At 48.6% G+C, this 17,010-nt stretch overlaps 3 protein-coding genes across 6 annotated transcripts; 2 read left to right on the top strand and 1 right to left on the bottom strand.

The window, feature by feature from the left end:
• Window positions 1-974: 974 nt before the first annotated feature.
• LOC105184153 (tubulin alpha-1 chain) lies at window positions 975-3,637 on the top strand. The gene is made up of 3 exons (XM_011142739.3): window positions 975-1,167; window positions 2,094-2,316; window positions 2,405-3,637. The coding sequence occupies exons 1-3, from the start codon at window positions 1,165-1,167 to the stop codon at window positions 3,529-3,531; spliced, it is 1,353 nt and encodes a 450-aa protein (XP_011141041.1). The 5' UTR covers window positions 975-1,164; the 3' UTR covers window positions 3,532-3,637.
• Window positions 3,638-6,303: 2,666 nt separating this feature from the next.
• LOC105184154 (uncharacterized) lies at window positions 6,304-13,438 on the top strand. Of its 4 annotated transcripts, none has more exons than XM_011142741.2 (5): window positions 6,304-6,985; window positions 10,275-10,480; window positions 10,568-10,914; window positions 11,699-12,202; window positions 12,482-13,438. In XM_011142741.2, exons 1-5 carry the CDS (start codon window positions 6,980-6,982, stop codon window positions 13,402-13,404), a joined length of 1,986 nt encoding a protein of 661 aa, XP_011141043.1. In that variant the 5' UTR covers window positions 6,304-6,979; the 3' UTR covers window positions 13,405-13,438. The 4 variants fall into 4 exon arrangements, with proteins under 4 accessions (XP_011141043.1, XP_025162863.1, XP_011141042.1 ...); XM_025307078.1 differs by lacking the exon at window positions 6,304-6,985 and adding an exon at window positions 8,716-8,996; XM_025307080.1 differs by lacking the exon at window positions 6,304-6,985 and adding an exon at window positions 9,728-10,098.
• A 1,278-nt stretch (window positions 13,439-14,716) lies between these two features.
• On the bottom strand, window positions 14,717-16,905 carry LOC105184155 (methionine aminopeptidase 1). The gene is made up of 6 exons (XM_011142742.3): window positions 16,696-16,905; window positions 16,387-16,438; window positions 16,065-16,303; window positions 15,724-15,946; window positions 15,378-15,653; window positions 14,717-15,107 (listed from the first exon to the last, which is right to left on the bottom strand). Exons 1-6 carry the CDS (start codon window positions 16,804-16,806, stop codon window positions 14,875-14,877), a joined length of 1,134 nt encoding a protein of 377 aa, XP_011141044.1. The 5' UTR covers window positions 16,807-16,905; the 3' UTR covers window positions 14,717-14,874.
• Window positions 16,906-17,010: the final 105 nt, after the last annotated feature.

Here is a 17,010-nt window from a genome sequence, read left to right as displayed (position 1 = left end):
TTCTCTACCTGGAATTTGAACTCAGGTTAAGGCTTCACCTTGAAGTAAAGTGACCTGCGTGAAGTTGGCTTCCGAAAATAAAAAAATCAGAGCATCTAAAACTCCTTTAAAAAATTCTGAAGAGATAGAGGGCGGGGGGGAGCAACCAGAATTCTAATCATGTTTCCCCATGCTTGAAAATGAGCCAACTTCATTCGAGATTGAGATAACTATAATTATCCTAACCTAATAATTATTAAAACAAAGCGGATGAATCGGGAGTCAAGGTGCCGCAAAACATGAGCTTGCGTATTTTCCGCGAGTCGCACAAACGATTCTCGCTTCGTCGGGACGATGCAGCTCGCCATCAGCGAAATTCGCCAAAATGCAAAATCGAGCCGAACGTTCGAGGGAACGTCTCGTTTTCCCGACAGTTTATTACTTGCCGCGGGATATTACGTTCACGCACGGCGAAGCGCGTCCGGACGAGTCGCATCCTGCTGCCAGCTAAAAAACCTACCTCGGCATCATCGGCGAGGATCGATCGTTGCCAAGGCACACACGGCTCGTTTCCGCAGCCGTTCACCCCGCGCCGGCGAAATCGATGAGACAAAGCGAGGCGGCATATGGCAACCGAGAAGGCTTCGGGGACTATATTTCGCGAGCGAAGGGCTCGCGCTGGAAAACAATCGAAACCGGCATAATTGCCCACGCTCAATTATCCTGCGCGCGAAAAAGATCCTCGTGTCGCCGCGGATGTTAGCCGGCTCGGAATAAGCGCGTGCTGCACGCGATACGCGAATCCCGACGCTTCGCAGAAAGGCTTCCTCGTCGATGTGGATTCCGTCGGACCCCGAAAACGGCCACGGTAGATTATTATTCGGCAATCCGGCGACGCTCGGCGAACTCGCCGCAGCGCGCTGCGTGCTGCGGTCGGCGGCGGCCAATCGCGTGCGGCGGCTCGACTGCAACGGACGTCGGGTTGAGCCGCCGGGCCAATAAGTGGCCGCCTAGCGGATCGATCTGCCGGCCTATAAAAGGCCATCGCCCGGAGAACGCCGCGCATTAATCGTTGATTCCGCTGAGAGGACGTGCGTGCTTGATAGCGGAGGCTCCATTACTTGCTGCGTCTATCGACCGCTCCCTCTTCGTTGAAGCGTTATCCGTTGGGAATAAGGAAGCAAAATGGTGAGTACTGTGGGAATTTACGAGCGAACGATCGATCGATTCATCGTCTCGGCCGTGGCGACGGATTGACGGCGGGTGGACCGAGAAAATTCCTCGGCGAGAGATATCTTCGCGACCGGCCGGCTCCGCCCTTTCTGTCGCCATGGATGACTCATCCTTGTCGCGATACGTCGCCTTCTTTTTGAGATGCAACGGCCGTCGCGTGCCTGCGCGATGCGTTGTGTTAATGTGACGCTGGAAATTCGTTCTCACGGACGAAAATGCCTGTCATTCGCCGCTGACGCGGTGTCTCGGGGAATCTGGGTACTTGAGATTGCGGGTTCGAGAAAGTTTGATGACTCGTTTTATTGTGGGATTATTTGGGAGGACCGACTGGAATGGTTCCGTTATTCCTCGACGCCTGTTCCTCCGTATAGGAAAAACAGCTATTCCGCTTGAAAGTCGTCAAAGTGATTTCATATCTGTGACCCGATAAAAGCTTTCAATGCTTATCTTTCATGTATTTTCGAGAATGATATCCTCGGAGAACAATGTTATCTATTATCCGTGATGCAAAGTTCGCATCAGACTGAGTATTGAAAGTTGAGGTTTGTGGATTAGAGACTAGAATTTGAATCAATTTCAATCTTGGCTGGCTTAGCACAGCCTTTGTCCTGTAATTTATTCAGAATCCAACTTATGATATTTAAACTGACGTAGGCTTAAATAGCAGTGGATTGTAGATTAGTGATGAAGAATTTAAGATTGTTTCGAGTCGAGACTGTAAGAACTACTTTATTAGCTATATTGATGAATCAACTAATTTCAAATATTAACTCATCTTATGCTGGTTCTGGTCAAGTTTCAACATTCGATATCTAGTCTACAAATATCCCATAGGAAACTAGAAATATTTATTTCCCTCATGTTGAATACTTTGTTTCCAGCGTGAGTGCATCTCAATCCACGTTGGTCAGGCTGGAGTACAGATTGGAAATGCCTGCTGGGAACTGTATTGTCTGGAACATGGCATTCAGCCGGACGGTCAGATGCCATCCGACAAGACCATCGGTGGTGGTGACGACAGTTTCAACACCTTCTTCAGTGAGACTGGTGCTGGCAAGCATGTTCCTAGAGCCGTGTTTATCGACTTGGAGCCAACAGTAGTCGGTTGGTATCTCCTTTTTAACCAAGTGCTCTTCACCAGTGTCAGGCTTGAGCAAACAACATTCCATAAATCGCCATATCAATTTTTCAGATGAGGTTCGCACTGGCACCTACCGACAGCTGTTCCACCCGGAGCAATTAATCACAGGCAAGGAAGATGCCGCCAATAATTACGCCCGTGGCCACTACACCATCGGCAAGGAGATTGTTGACTTGGTGTTGGACCGCATCCGCAAGCTCGCTGATCAGTGCACCGGTCTTCAAGGTTTCCTCATTTTTCACTCGTTCGGCGGCGGCACAGGCTCAGGCTTCACCTCACTGCTGATGGAACGCCTGTCCGTGGACTACGGCAAGAAGTCGAAGCTGGAATTCGCCATTTACCCCGCGCCCCAGGTGTCCACCGCTGTCGTCGAGCCATACAACTCTATCCTGACCACGCACACCACACTGGAACATTCCGACTGCGCTTTCATGGTCGACAACGAAGCCATCTACGATATTTGCCGTCGTAACTTGGACATCGAGCGACCGACCTACACCAACCTCAACAGACTGATCGGACAGATCGTGTCCTCCATCACCGCGTCCTTGCGCTTCGACGGCGCCCTCAACGTCGATCTCACCGAGTTCCAGACCAACTTGGTACCTTACCCGCGCATTCACTTCCCTCTGGTGACGTACGCGCCGGTCATTTCCGCCGAAAAGGCCTACCACGAGCAGCTGTCCGTCGCCGAGATCACTAACGCCTGCTTCGAGCCGGCCAATCAGATGGTCAAGTGCGACCCGCGACACGGCAAATACATGGCCTGCTGTATGCTGTACAGAGGCGACGTCGTGCCCAAGGACGTGAACGCTGCGATCGCGACCATCAAGACCAAGCGCACCATCCAGTTCGTCGACTGGTGCCCCACCGGCTTCAAGGTTGGCATCAATTACCAGCCGCCGACCGTCGTGCCCGGCGGCGACCTCGCCAAGGTACAGCGCGCCGTTTGCATGTTGTCCAACACCACCGCGATCGCGGAGGCCTGGGCTCGGTTGGACCACAAGTTCGATCTCATGTACGCCAAGAGGGCGTTCGTCCACTGGTATGTCGGTGAGGGTATGGAGGAGGGTGAGTTCTCCGAGGCCCGTGAGGACTTGGCCGCCCTCGAGAAGGACTACGAGGAAGTCGGTATGGATTCCGCGGAGGGCGAGGGCGAAGGAGCCGAGGAGTACTAATCCTCCGTTCTCTGCTCATGTCAGAGAGGTGTTTCCGTATTTTTCTCTTTCTTTTTCATTCACATAACGGGACACGAGTCTAAATAAATTGTCTGATTTGCAAGTATGATGCGTGTTCTGAATTCGTATCGCATTCCCGCCGAGCGTTCGGCCGATTGCGCACCGTTCCTCGTGCTGATCGAGCAATGTTATACCTCGCGATCCACTTTCCACAGAAACAGAACCTCTTCCTCGTCCCTCGTCTTGTCTCTCTTCTCCGTCAGCGGGCGGTCCCATGTCGGCTCGTTCGTCATCCTCGTAGCGCCTGAACATTTCGACTGATGAATTCGTCCCGAGCGACTTTCCACGTCTGTTATTATCGAGATGATGGAAGCCAAGCGGACGGTTGAAACTTCTTGGGAAGAAGTTGGCGAGCCGGGACGGCTCGCTATCAGGCTCGTCGATCGTCCACTTATCAGCCGGTGCATTATCGCGATTATAGTGGGTCACTGGATCACACACATGCGCGCAGCAGTTTTACGGCGCGTACAAACGACCGGGTATTCCCGAGCGGGTCTGGTATGAGGATATATGGGGAGAAACGATGCGAGAGCGTGACCGGCGGATCAAATCGATCCGTCGGCTGCGGATAGCGTGATGATCGCGCGCGCGCGAGAGAGAGAGAGCCGGTTCTCCTTGTGCGCGATCCGCTCTGTCTGGGAATAGACGCAGCGAGAGAACGAAATTGTCGATCTCGTTGCGATGCTTTCCTGCCGGCATCCCAACGAGGAGCCAGCGGTGGACGCTGCTAAGACGTCGTAACGGCGCTTCATCCCGAACTGGATTCTTGCGCGAACTGGAAGAAACGCTTTCCTCTCGGCACGACGGCCTTAGCCCTTTATATCCTGTCGGTACCGCTCATGTTTTTCAGCGTCCCGAGCTCTACCTTCCTGTCGGTACTTGCAAGCACCGCTTTAAAATTTAATCATTACATTGTTATCAAATTAATTTTCCTGCTCCTTATGTGTTTATGATACGCCAAAAGTTATTTATCCAGATAGCACAATATCCTTTGGAAATCCTGAGGATATCCGGAAGGAACATTGCCTGAGGAAGAGAAAATAACTGAATGCTAGCTTCTAGGACATCCAGAATATCCCACCGGACGTCCTGAGGACTTGACAGGATATATTCTTTGAGCGTCTAAAGGAGAAAGAAAGAACATAATGTATTGAATTTGCCGATTCCGAATTGCATCGAGTTTTTTTTCTATTCGAATTATAAGGACTTGACTCGATTCCAAGTCGAAGTTGGCAAATTGGATACACTAACAGTCCAGTTTCGTTTTTAGCAACGAAAAAGTTCTGGAATCGTTTTAAATTTTAATCTCTTGGAATTTTTGTCTTTTAATTCTAAAAGAAATCGGACTATTAATGCATCGGATGCTTTTTTCTTTTGTATTTGTAATTTTTACAGTAACAATTAAATATCCCTGAGGTTACCCTGGATATATTCAGGGTCATCCTGAGGACGTTCTTGTATTGTCTGGATAATCACTGAAAAATTTAATAAGGTCTCGGGTGAATTAATTGAGGATACAAAGGATCAAAGACTCCAACTTTTTGCTCAACTAGCTGATTCGAATTTTCTAATTGCGCGCAGCGTCTCGGTTTATTACCGAGGTCGCTCAGTCAGCGACCTCGTTACAGCGGTGGCTTCATCATTAAATTCAAATTACACGCGGAAGGCCGTTTTCAAAGCTATTTTTACGAATTTTTTCAACAGAAACGGTAAGATCAATGGACTTGAAATTTTCACAGTGTATTCATTAATGTTCAAAGTATAAAATAAATGTTATTGAATCACAAGAACCGATCCAATTTGTAATTACAGATAAAAATGCAGTCATCCGTTTGCGAGCTCTATATTTGCTGTCAACATAATTCCGAGCCTTTCACTGCTCCGAAACCAAAAACTGAGAAAAATTTTGAAAATATACGGTTGCCATTATAGCCAGTGCCAAAATGGAGGCAGCGAATCCAAGTTTGGAAAAATAATGACTATGTAAAAAAAAAGTATCGAAAATGAAACTTTTTTCAACTTGCAATCATGTTTGAAAAAAATTAATAAAGTAAAATATAATTGTGTTCAAGGTAAGGGGCGAAAATTACACGTCTACTGTATATTGTGTAAAAATTTCAATTTATTCGGTTCAGTAGTTTCCGCGCAATCGTGTCGACAGTTTAAGAAAATGGTGTTTCCAGATAAACGAGTTTAAAATTTTATGTGTATTTTCCATGTAGATAGTAATTAGAGATGTGCGAACTATTCGAATAGGAATGAAATACATTATCGTTTGCGTGCATCAGCTACAAAACGGGCCATCTAGGCCTGTATGTTTGAACCCTTAACTTGTAATTAACTTAACTTATAATTAATAATTTAATTATAAATTACTTTAAATATTTAAATATATATATTTACTATAATAATATAATATATATTAAATATATATATTATTGATATTACAATATCAATCATCCCTTTCATATTAAAATCTTCCATCATTATTTGTATGTTTAATAGTCATGTTAAATTTTTTAATCATTCGATTCGATTTGAATTTAAAAAATGGGATTCGATTCGATTCGACATAAAAATTCTTGATTCGCACATCTCTAATAGTAACAAATTTATTTTATACCTTGAACATTGATGAATACACTGTGAAAATTTCAAGTCCATTAATCCTACCGTTTCTGTTGAAAAAAATTCCCTTGTAAAAATAGCCTTGAAAACGGCCTGTTCCGCGCATAATTCCCCCCTTAATTTATCGTTACTTATTATTAATTTATTGTTAATTAACATTGCCGTAAGCTCGCCGCCGAATGTCGTTACACCGGTCCGTGTGCCGTCAATCGTCAGCTCCCGTTTACCCAAAACACCGAGGGTCTCTTCGGCGCCGCGCATTGTCCGCTGCGCTCGTCTCGACTTATCGCAGCCTCATCACTCAGCGATCCGCGAGGAAAGTCGAATTCTTCGCGATAAGCGCTCTCGATGTGGCCGTGCGATGTGTAACGCAGCGTGATCACGTAAATAAAACGGAGTCGTCGGACGTCAGTCGAGCGCTGATGAAGAGTAGACTCGTGCGCGCGAGGATGATCCGTAGTCCGTTTTCGCGATGGCTGCCGGCGTGCCGAGGCAGGTGCGCGCCGGGTAGGAGGCCGGTTTCAGTCTCTCCGATGATACATTCGCCGGCACACCGGGGGTATAAATGAAGGACAATGACCTAATTGCGCGCAGAAGGCCTCGTGCTCCGAGACCGATGGTCAATCAGCGGGCGCGCGCGCTTTGATCCTCGCTTTGGCCTCCTCACACGTCGCGGCAGCCCGCTCTTCCGGACGCGTATTTGAGAGCGGCAGCAACCGGGACCGGTGCGGTTTCGTGCGTCGCAGGTGCGCAGGTCGCCATGAAGGTAAGAAGCACACGAGCCATTAGACCGATCGCGTTCGTCGAAAGTGCACGCACGAGCATCTCTCTTCCGGGTCTCGCGCGCTCTCCCGCAACATTCCTGGCAGTTGCGAGTCGCGGCTCCCCGTGAGGGAGAAATGCGATTTATAGCGGTACAAGTATATAAGGATACAAGGACACGGATAAAATTCAGGATAGAACCGACTATCAATGCCACTGAGCATCTCCGTCGATGGTCAATGGCGCCGCCGGTGAATTTTGCGCCCGCCGCGTCGCGCCGCGGTGATGATGATGAATCGACCCGGCAAGGTCGCGCGGCGAGTCGCACGCCGAGGTAACGGCGATTCACCACCAGGTCTCGCGGCGAGGGGGTTTTCGGGCAAGGCGATTACGGTTCTCTCCTCGGCAAGGCGGCGAAATGGCCGCCTCGGGATTCCGTGCGCGTCTCAGTCCACTTAGCCGCCGCGTTAGGTTTCACCGGTCAGGTTCAAGGACGAGGGCGCCCGCGGCCAAACGTTTTCTAATCCTCGGCTCGAACGATCATTTCCTCCGCGACCTCGCTTCCTACTCCGGCCGCGGACAGCCAGTCAGGCTATCGCGCTTTTCCCGAGCGGCGAGCGATGTGGCACAGCGTGCCACTTTTCGCTCGTCCCACCATCGAGAGCGATACGACATCGCCGGCTTCCTTGCTCGGCCCGGCCCGGCCCGCCGGCGCGGCGGCTCTCGCGTTTGATGCCCGTTGACGAGGACGTCGCACGCGCGATATGGCCCGCAGGAACGGCCGACGTGTCAATATGCGGTACTGTAAATCCGCTCGTGACTTTCGACTTCCTGTTCCGCGCTCGCTCCCTCCGGCCGCGCGTTCTCGAGTCCCGTAAGACCGCCGCCGAATCGACTCGCGCGCGACCGCGACCGTAAAACGCTAGTAGGTTGACTCGAAAGCGTCCTTTTCCGCGGACGCTCAGACGCTGAGTCGTGACGTGAAGCGAGCTTCTTAGGCGAAGCGGCGGCATCTTGTGAAATCTGTAGCCCAGCGGGAAATGTCTCCAGGTCGGTCCCGGAGCCAGCTGAAAAATGTCCTTTGAGGGCCTTTGAGAAAAGGCTGGGAAAACGTAGCTTGAGAAATGGTGTCAATGGATATTTTTGACACCAGTTGGACATTATTATGTCATTGAATATATGAAATGTTCGATTTCAGATCAAAAGTTGCTTTATTATATCCAGCGGCGGCGCCAAAGGTGGGCCTGACTGAGTGGGTCCAGGCCCATCCTGAAATTTTAGAAAATTTTAACACAATTATGCTATCTTATTCTGTCTAAGTTTTCGGCTTTTTTATATAAAGTTATTTTTATATAATCAAATTTCTGCAATTAATTTTAAATTCTATCTTCATAGTTCATTTCTCCCAGGAACAAAGCGCAACGGTTCGAAGCATTAAAATGAACGACAAAATGATACATAATATCCCACACAACACACGTTATCCTAAGGACGTCCTACAATAATATCCTGGGGACATACAAATGCCCGTTGTTTTAGATCCCACAGATATTCTACAAATATCTCTTTTGGTAATAATTTTTGGAAATTAAAAGTTTCTAGAAAGGAACTAAAGTTACTAAAAAGGATATTCGTAGGATATCTGTAGGATCTAAAACAGCGGACATTTGTATATCCCTAAGATATTGCAGTATTCCAGAATGATGTCTGTCGGACGTCCTTGAGATAAAGTGTGCTATGTATGGGATATAATAAATATGGCCCATGCGCGTGAATAGTTCGGGCGCCGCCTATGATTGTATCTCAAACTGGCAGTACAATTAATCAAAGTGTGCGCCTAAACTACCGACACAGTTTTGCCATCTTAACGATAGCTTCTTTACGCCAGTAGCGAAGAAGCCTGAAGAGAGCGGGTGGCGATGAAATCGCGGAAAGCGTCTTTCGCAGCTTGTGGAGAATCGAATATTTTTCCTCGCAAGAAGTGGTCCAGTGCCTGGAAGAAGTGGTGTAGTTAGGTTAGTTAGTTAGCGGTGCAAGATCCGATGAATACGGTGGGTGACAGAGAGAGTTCGCAAGTCGATGAGTGGTCGAGCGTTGTCTCGCAAGAGGACTGGCCTGTCTCTATTGATCAATCTCGTCTATTTAATCGCAAGCATCCTCATTATTTCGTTCAGTTGGTTACAATAGACATCCGCTGTAATCGATTGACCAGGTTTCATGAAGCTGTAGTGGATGATACCAGCGTCGAATCGCCAAACAGATAGCACTAGCTTTTTTTGCTGAATTTTCGACTTCTCTTCTGACGCGCGTTTGATTCATGCAGAACCCATCTATCCAGCTTCTTTACCTCGCCGATTTCTTCCAAATGGCCCAATATTGTTGGAATAATGTTGGAGTAACGTTGAACCTTGCCGCTGATTCACGCGTAGTTTGAAATATGTCCGCTTCTACTACAGCTTTCAGTTTATTATCATCCACCTTGGTCTCAGGTCGCCCACATGGCTCATTCTCAAGATTGAAATCGCCAAAACGAGACTTCTCGAATCATCGACGTACTGTACGCTCATCAGCCACATCTTCACCAAACACTTTGTCGATGTTTCGAGTTGTCTGTGCTGCATTAGTTCCATGACGGAACTCTTGTTCGAAAGTAATTCGAAATAAAAACACGAATTCTTGACTTATCCATGGTTGCACAAAAATTACTATGATATAAACAATTCGAAAGATAATCACAAAGCAAAACATGCGTTTGAAAGAGTGATGGAGTATCTTCGGGAAAAGAAAAATCAAGAATCGTGAAATGTCAGAGACATCAAACTTAGTACTTGAGGAAATCAGACTTTTCATATTTAATGACCTAATAAAATCTGGACAATTGGCAATCCTGATGGATCCAACGTATACAGCATACAGAACTATATGTGATATTTATAATGGCTGACCGGCTGTTCTCGGAGTTTCTTCGAGTAAAATTCCTTGAAAAGCAGAGAGACGGCTGAGTCATTCTAATTCGAGCGACTTGTCGCTCGTGTGGAATAAATCTTCCGTTATGACTCGTGGAATATTTTCATTCGACAATAAAACGAATCTCGATCGCCCTGATCGATTGAAACGGTAAACTTATATACATGAAGAATACACTTGAAATTCGAGTTGAACGTCCGCTCTTGTGTGAATCCAGTTGAAAGAAAGAAAAGATCCGCCTCGTCCTTGCGTTTTCTTCAAGATCTCCCGAATGAATTAACAGAAAAAAGCCAATACGATGATTCCGCATGATGGTAAAATCGCAGGCAATCAGTTGGCTCTGCTGGCTCCTCGCCGTCTGCATCTGCCTTTCCGATGCGAAGAGCAAGGTCAGGAGGCCGTTACCACCGTTGTACGCGGTGGTCCTGAAGAAACCACGGCCCATCGGCCACAGAATATCCATGGGCAACACCATCCACATCGGCGCTAATTTTCCCCATCAGAGAGTACCCTACAAGCACGTCAACTACAGGTGAGGCCTCCAATGGGCGAGATGTTCCCCTTCGTCATCTTGCGTCACGTCGCATCATCTGGGACATAATCTCATTTTCGATTTCAGGCCCCGCCGGCCTGTGTACAACGTCTTGCCAGCCAGCTGGAAAAACCAGATCCCGATGCGCGCGACCTTGAACAACAATCGCGCGGTGCTGCCGCAACGCGTTCCGCTCAAGGAGTTCCACTCGGTGAACAAGGTGCCGGAGTACAGTCCGGAGTACCGGCCGGAGCTGGTGGTGTTGCCGGCCACCCATCGAGGAGGTATCGACGACGACAAAGGACCCATCCACACGATCCCAGCGCCGAACCTAAGCCCGGCCGATAAGCCTTACAACTCGCCAGTGGATCAGAAAGAGATCGCTGATCGCCGCCCGTACCCCGCTGATCTTAATTATCACACCACAGCGCAAAGTAAAGTTTACGCTTCCGTTACGTTGAGTTAGAGGCACCAACCGAGCGAGCGAGCGATCATTATCTCCTCCTGTTGCGAGGTGGCAAGGTTGGGAAGCAAGCGCGCAAGCTTCCAAGGAGACGGATAGATAAAGATTGGACTATATTTGTTTCCGTCACGCCCGATTAAACCTTCATCTGAGTTGAAGTTCTCCTCAGAAGAAGACGTTGGGCTTTGATAGTAATAGAAACTCACTAGAGCTCACTGAACATACAACATGTTACCGTCACGAGTTGCTTTTTTCAATAAGGATCTCAGTGAAGTTCTTTTTTTTTTTCGTCAGCAACGGTAACGCAATTACATTTTCTGGCTAACGGTAACGAACATTGTTGTCACTTTCATCGTAATGTTGCACATGTACATTAGATGGAAGGTAGTGGATCGTAAAAAGAGGTCTTCAGAATCTGATGAAAGCAGAGAAAGTCTTAACGCTTCTTTGCTTCTTGAAACGTGATAACGGTAACGCGTGTTCTTCTTCCACTGATATTAATAATACATATTTTCATATTTGCATACCTTGATATTTTAGTTTTGACTAGATCTTGATATCCAAATTTTTCAATTTTTCAATATGAGCGACGAGTAACGAGGTGTCGAACTGAAAAGAATAACTCTCCCAACCCTGCCTGTGTCCTCTTCCTTATTTTTAACACGGGAAGGAGGAGAAACGAGATGGTCACTCGCGGGTTGGCTCGCAATCGAGGTTCACGAGGGTACAAGCAGAGTCCCACGATTCTCGCACAGATTCCAACGTTGGGTTGGCCGCGATCGACAACAGTCTGTCGCTGCAGAGGCCAGCGACGAGTCCAAGCACGCCTCAGCATCAGTACGAGGTGACGGAGAGCAATGACGCGGTGGTTCTGAAGGATCACCAGGCCGCTGTGCAGTCGGTGACCCTCCAGCCTCAGGACCTCGACGTGACCAGACTCTACTCGACCATCATGAATCCTCATCCGCACTCCAGCGAGCTGTTCGTCAACCACCCGGTAAATGGCAACGCGGCTGTCGTGGGACCGAACGTGGTGCAGTTCGGCCAGTCGAGTGTGCCGATGCAGACGAACCTTCACAGTTCCCTGCACGTCGGCTTCCCCGCCACTGCCGTTCAGACACCGTACACCGTGGCGCAGCAGCAGATCCCCGAACTCCACGTGGGCCACCCAGCACCGGCTGGGCCACCGTTGTCGGCAACGCAGCTCTACGATCTGCTCAACAGCTTCCCGCACAAATTCGCGGAACAATACACACCAGGTGAGGGATCCATGACGATCTAGATAGATCCCTGTACGTATGAGTGGACGGCAAGAAGGAAATCGCGATGCTTTTAGACTGCTTGGACCAGAGCGACAGTCACCAAGCTGTCGCTTGGTGTCAAACGCTATCTGATCTTTTTTACAAGTTTCTATAGTCATAGTTGGTCGTTGGAAGGTGCCGATGCACCGACTCCGATGGCCAGTCGTATTTCCTTCTTGATAAGCTCAGCAATGAAGCGATGACGCCAGAAAGAAGTTGTACTCTTCTCGTTACCAGATCAACAACACATCCTTCAGCAGCAACTTGACCAAATTCTCCAACCGGACGGGATAACGAGCTTCTCCCAACCGCAGATGCATTCCTTCAATTACGACGAGCAAGCTAACCAGCTGCAGCAACAGCTACAGCAGCAGCAACAGCAACAGCAAATCCTGCTCGACCAAGATTACGCCTCGGGGAGTGTGACGGCGGACTACAACCTCGACCCGGAGTCTTCGGTGGACGCTCGCAAGCAGAACGACGTGCGCGCGAGCGAGGAACTCGCGTACCCTGTCGATGGAGTGGAACAGTCCGAGAACAACATCGAGTACGAGGCAACGAGTCCTCCAAGAAGCCCGACGCCGTACTCGAGGAAACCGGGCAACATCGGCGGTGCGATAGCGACAAAATTCTACACGACGCTACCTAACAGGGACGCCGCCGAGAAGCTGGCCGCGTTGGCTGCCGCGGGCAATGTCAACAGTCGCCTGATGGGCCAGCTGCGAAAGCGGCAGCAACAGCAACAGCAACAGTGGCAGGACATGCAAAGCGACGAGTCAATGCCGCCCAATCACAAGAACGACGACAACGCGGGCCAGCAGACGTGGACCGATGGCGAGCAGCTGCAAAGATACAACCAGCACAATAAGCATCAGAAGAATCAGCAGCAACGTCGCAAGCAAGGCTACAAGAGCGCGCCGAGCGACGAGAAGTTACCTCTGCAAATAACGGTACCTGAGGAGGACGAGTACGCGAGCGACGACCAGCTGAGCGACATAAGGAAGGACAACGCGGACGTGGAGTACGAATATGAGGGTGAAGACGGGGAGGGCGAGGGGTCGCAGGAGTCTGCCGCTTCGTTCGCTGGACAAGCCGCGCCTCACGACGACGACCCTCACGTCGAGTTCGGCAGCCGCCTGCGGTCAAAGACTAGAGAATGAGGAGGCGCGTGCTGCGCATCGGTAGGCAATAAGATCACCGACAACTGCCAGAGAGGGAGACAACGGTAATGCATCGCGTTGTCGCTTGCACACAATGTTATTTATTTGGTAGACGCTGATATATATATATATATATATATATATTTATTTATTCGACACGTCGAGATGGAGGACGAGCGTCGGAGAAATGGCTGCTCTCTCTCGCCTGTAGAATTTCACTCTCTTTATTTCAAATATTCGCACATGACCGACTGATAAGCTACCATATCGTATGTACAATAGTGATCATCAGGATAAGTTATTAGTAATTTGAACACGCGAACCTTCACGTTTTACATACAGATTGCGGCGTATCTCGGTGCAGCTTGCTCATACCGAGCTCTAGCGTAACTCGCCCTTCGACTCTGAGGGGACCCGGCAGTCTCTGCATATGGACGCGATGTCGGCAAATGCACGTAATGTATGTTTCTATAAAATTCGGAGTAACTCGACGACGCGACTTGTGGAACACAGTGACGACGAGAGGGGGGGAGTTTTCATATTTTCCAACCGTATCCTGTGTCTGTACACGGAATCCGGGCACACAGGATACGGCTGAGGTGTGCAACGGAACTTCAGAAGCAAGTCACACGCGTTGCGAAAAGAATGTATAACGCGCGAGTATGTACACGGTTGCTCTACGTTTCATTTGTACACTCAAGGAATTTCGTCGCACACGGAAGAAAGGATCGTCGTGTCGGTTAAAAAATTCGTATAAAAGCCAGTCCGGGGAACAGCTCGAGAGAGAGAGAGAGAGAGAGAGAGAGAGAGAGAGAGAGAGAGAGAGAGAGAGAGAGAGAGAGAGAGAGAGAGAGAGTGAGTGAGTGAGTGAGTGAGTGAGTGAGTGAGTGAGTGAGTGAGTGAGTGAGTGAGTGAGTGAGTGAGTGAGTGAGTGAGTGAGTGAGAGAGAGAGAGAGAGAGAGAGAGAGAGAGAGAGAGAGAGAGAGAGAGAGAGAGAGAGAGAGAGAGAGAGAGAGAGAGAGAGAGAGAGAGAGAGAGAGAGAGAGAGAGAGAGAGAGAGAGAGAGAGAGAGAGAGAGAGAGAGAGAGAGAGAGAGAGAGAGAGAGAGAGAGAGAGAGAGAGAGAGAGAGAGAGGTTCGACGAGGTTCAAGGAGGTCTGTATATAAAAACTTTACACCGCGTGTGTTTACTTTCTCGATCGCATTTCCGCGATAGCAGTGTTGGAACTGCGTCTCACAATCTGATCGGGGTGACTTGAGAAGAAGAGGGTGCGGGGAGAGAATCCTCATCATGCGAATGTATGTACACTGTCTTCGGTTCTACGGCGTCTGCGACTTGGTTCTGACGTTTAATCACACACATTCAGATTCTACACTGTATAGAGCAACTTACGTCGAATTCCTAGCGAGATTTGCGCGAATCTCTGCGTAGATTATACGCCGCGGGGGAGGATCAAGAGAGGAAACGCTACTACAAACGATCCATGAACCACGGCCTTCCGTCGTTTGTGCGGCGCTTCGTTAGAATGTCACAACCTGTCTCTGTTACTAAAAGCGTATGCTCAAATTGCGCGGACCACTGACCGTCCGAAGTAACAGCAGTCCAATTGTCGGGCCACGTTTCGTCCTTCCATGTTCCCTGGGATATCATTGGCTCGATCGTGAAGCAGTGCCCGGGTTTCATAACGCCCACTGCTTTGTTTTCTACAAATTTTCATCATTTTTGTATTCATTGCTTACTTATTTATTTACTCGTAAATGGACAGAGCTCTCTTGACAACGTGAGAGAGAGAGAGAGAAAGAAAGAAAGAAAGAATGTTGCAATCAACTCGAGGCTCTCTTGATGATGCACGATCGAGAGTGGTTTATTTAACGTTTTCCTCATTACTGTTATTAAATCGTTTGATCAAATCTCATCGACGAAATGCTGTTTTTTTTCCACACACAAATTGTCGAACGAGAAGAAGTACTCACTGGCATAGTGCGGCACATTCGGCGCGGTGTGGAATAAACGATGAATCCCATGGCCACAGTAACTACGCACCACGCTGAATCCGTGCGCCTGTGCGTGCTTCTGTATGACATTGCCGATCTCCCTGTACTTTCCACCGGGTTTCACAATGCCGATGGCCTTGGACAGACATTCATACGTCACTTCCACCAACTTCTTCACCTCCGGCTTAACGTTACCCACTAAGAAAGTCTCGTTCAGATCCCCGTGGAAGCCGTTGTGGTACACCGTGACGTCGACTGAATAGAAACGATCATTAGAATGCGTATGTTGTAAGGCTGTCATAATACTCTCCGATCAGCAGCATACCGTTACAGATGTCGCCGTCTTGCAGTGGTCGAGTATCGGGTATGCCGTGACAAATCACTTCGTTGACAGAGGTGCAACAGCTGGCAGGGAACTGATAATAATTTAGTGGTGATGGATAACAGTCCCTCTCGATGCAAGCCTCGTGCACTATTCTGTCAATTTCAGCCGTTGTAACACCGATATCGCATGTCTTTGCGGCTTCATCTAGTACTTCTCGGCCAAGCTATGCAAATTAATCTAGATTTAATTCAGGATCAGAATGAAAAATTCATGTGTGAGAGAGATATGGAGAATATAAGCGTGTTCAGTGATAAAAGTACAGCAGAATACCCGCGGAATACCTTGCAAGCCACTCTCATGCCTTCGATCTCTTCATCATTGAGAACCTTTATCTGTCCTGAACCTCTCACAGCTTGTTCACTAAGTGGCACCCCAGCTGAATGCAAAGCATAGTCTGGCCGATTAATATTCTCGGGAACCTCCCTGCGTTGCTCTTTCTTATGTGGCCGCAATTTCCCAGTATAATTGTAATTCGGCCAGGGATTGAATGTGTTTGAGACTTTACTGCCATTTTCCCCTTCTGATTACAAAAACACGCGATTATACACAATCATAACAACTTGCAGAAATAAAGATGAGTGGTGTCACATGGCAGAAACTTACTTGCTAACTGATGAATGACTTTGTGCGTCTTCCAGCTTCCCTTGAAGCAATCCTAGAATCAAAGAAATCGAATGCTGCATCAACTGGCTAATCTTCTGACAAATGGGAACATATGTGCAACGTGCGTTGACAAGACAAAACAAAAGTGAACATTATCGCAAAGCAAGAAACGTATCGCATGACATCAGCATCATCAACGGCGCTTAACGTGCGCCATGAATATTAATAATGAGACAAAAGAAACGAGCTGAAGATAGAGAGCGAAGCGAGAGGGCACTTAACCTAAAGCACATAGCTAACGTGTCTCACTTGACTGCAGAAGTACGAGCCCTGAATGCCGATCTTCAGGCAAGTCGGACACTGCAGGCTCGCGACGGCGTTGCAGCCGGGCGTCTCGCACATCCCGAACGTCGATGACATTGTCAAAGAAGATTTTCCGGAGCGGACGGGAAGAGCGGCCAGGCTGGGAGACGAGGTAATTCGAGACGATCCTGTACTGTTTTACCGGCCGAGCCTGCGCGCGAGGACGACGGCGAGAGGAGAGGGAGAGACCGAAGGACGGAGAAGGAGAGGAGAGCTCGAAGCGTGCGCGATCGCAAGCCGAACGAATCGATCAGCGATTCG

The sequence above is a fragment of the Harpegnathos saltator genome, unplaced genomic scaffold (genome assembly GCF_003227715.2).
Source record: "Harpegnathos saltator strain DR-91 unplaced genomic scaffold, Hsal_v8.6 scaffold83, whole genome shotgun sequence".
Lineage (NCBI taxonomy): Eukaryota > Metazoa > Arthropoda > Insecta > Hymenoptera > Formicidae > Harpegnathos > Harpegnathos saltator.
This window is presented reverse-complemented; position numbering and strand designations above follow the sequence as displayed.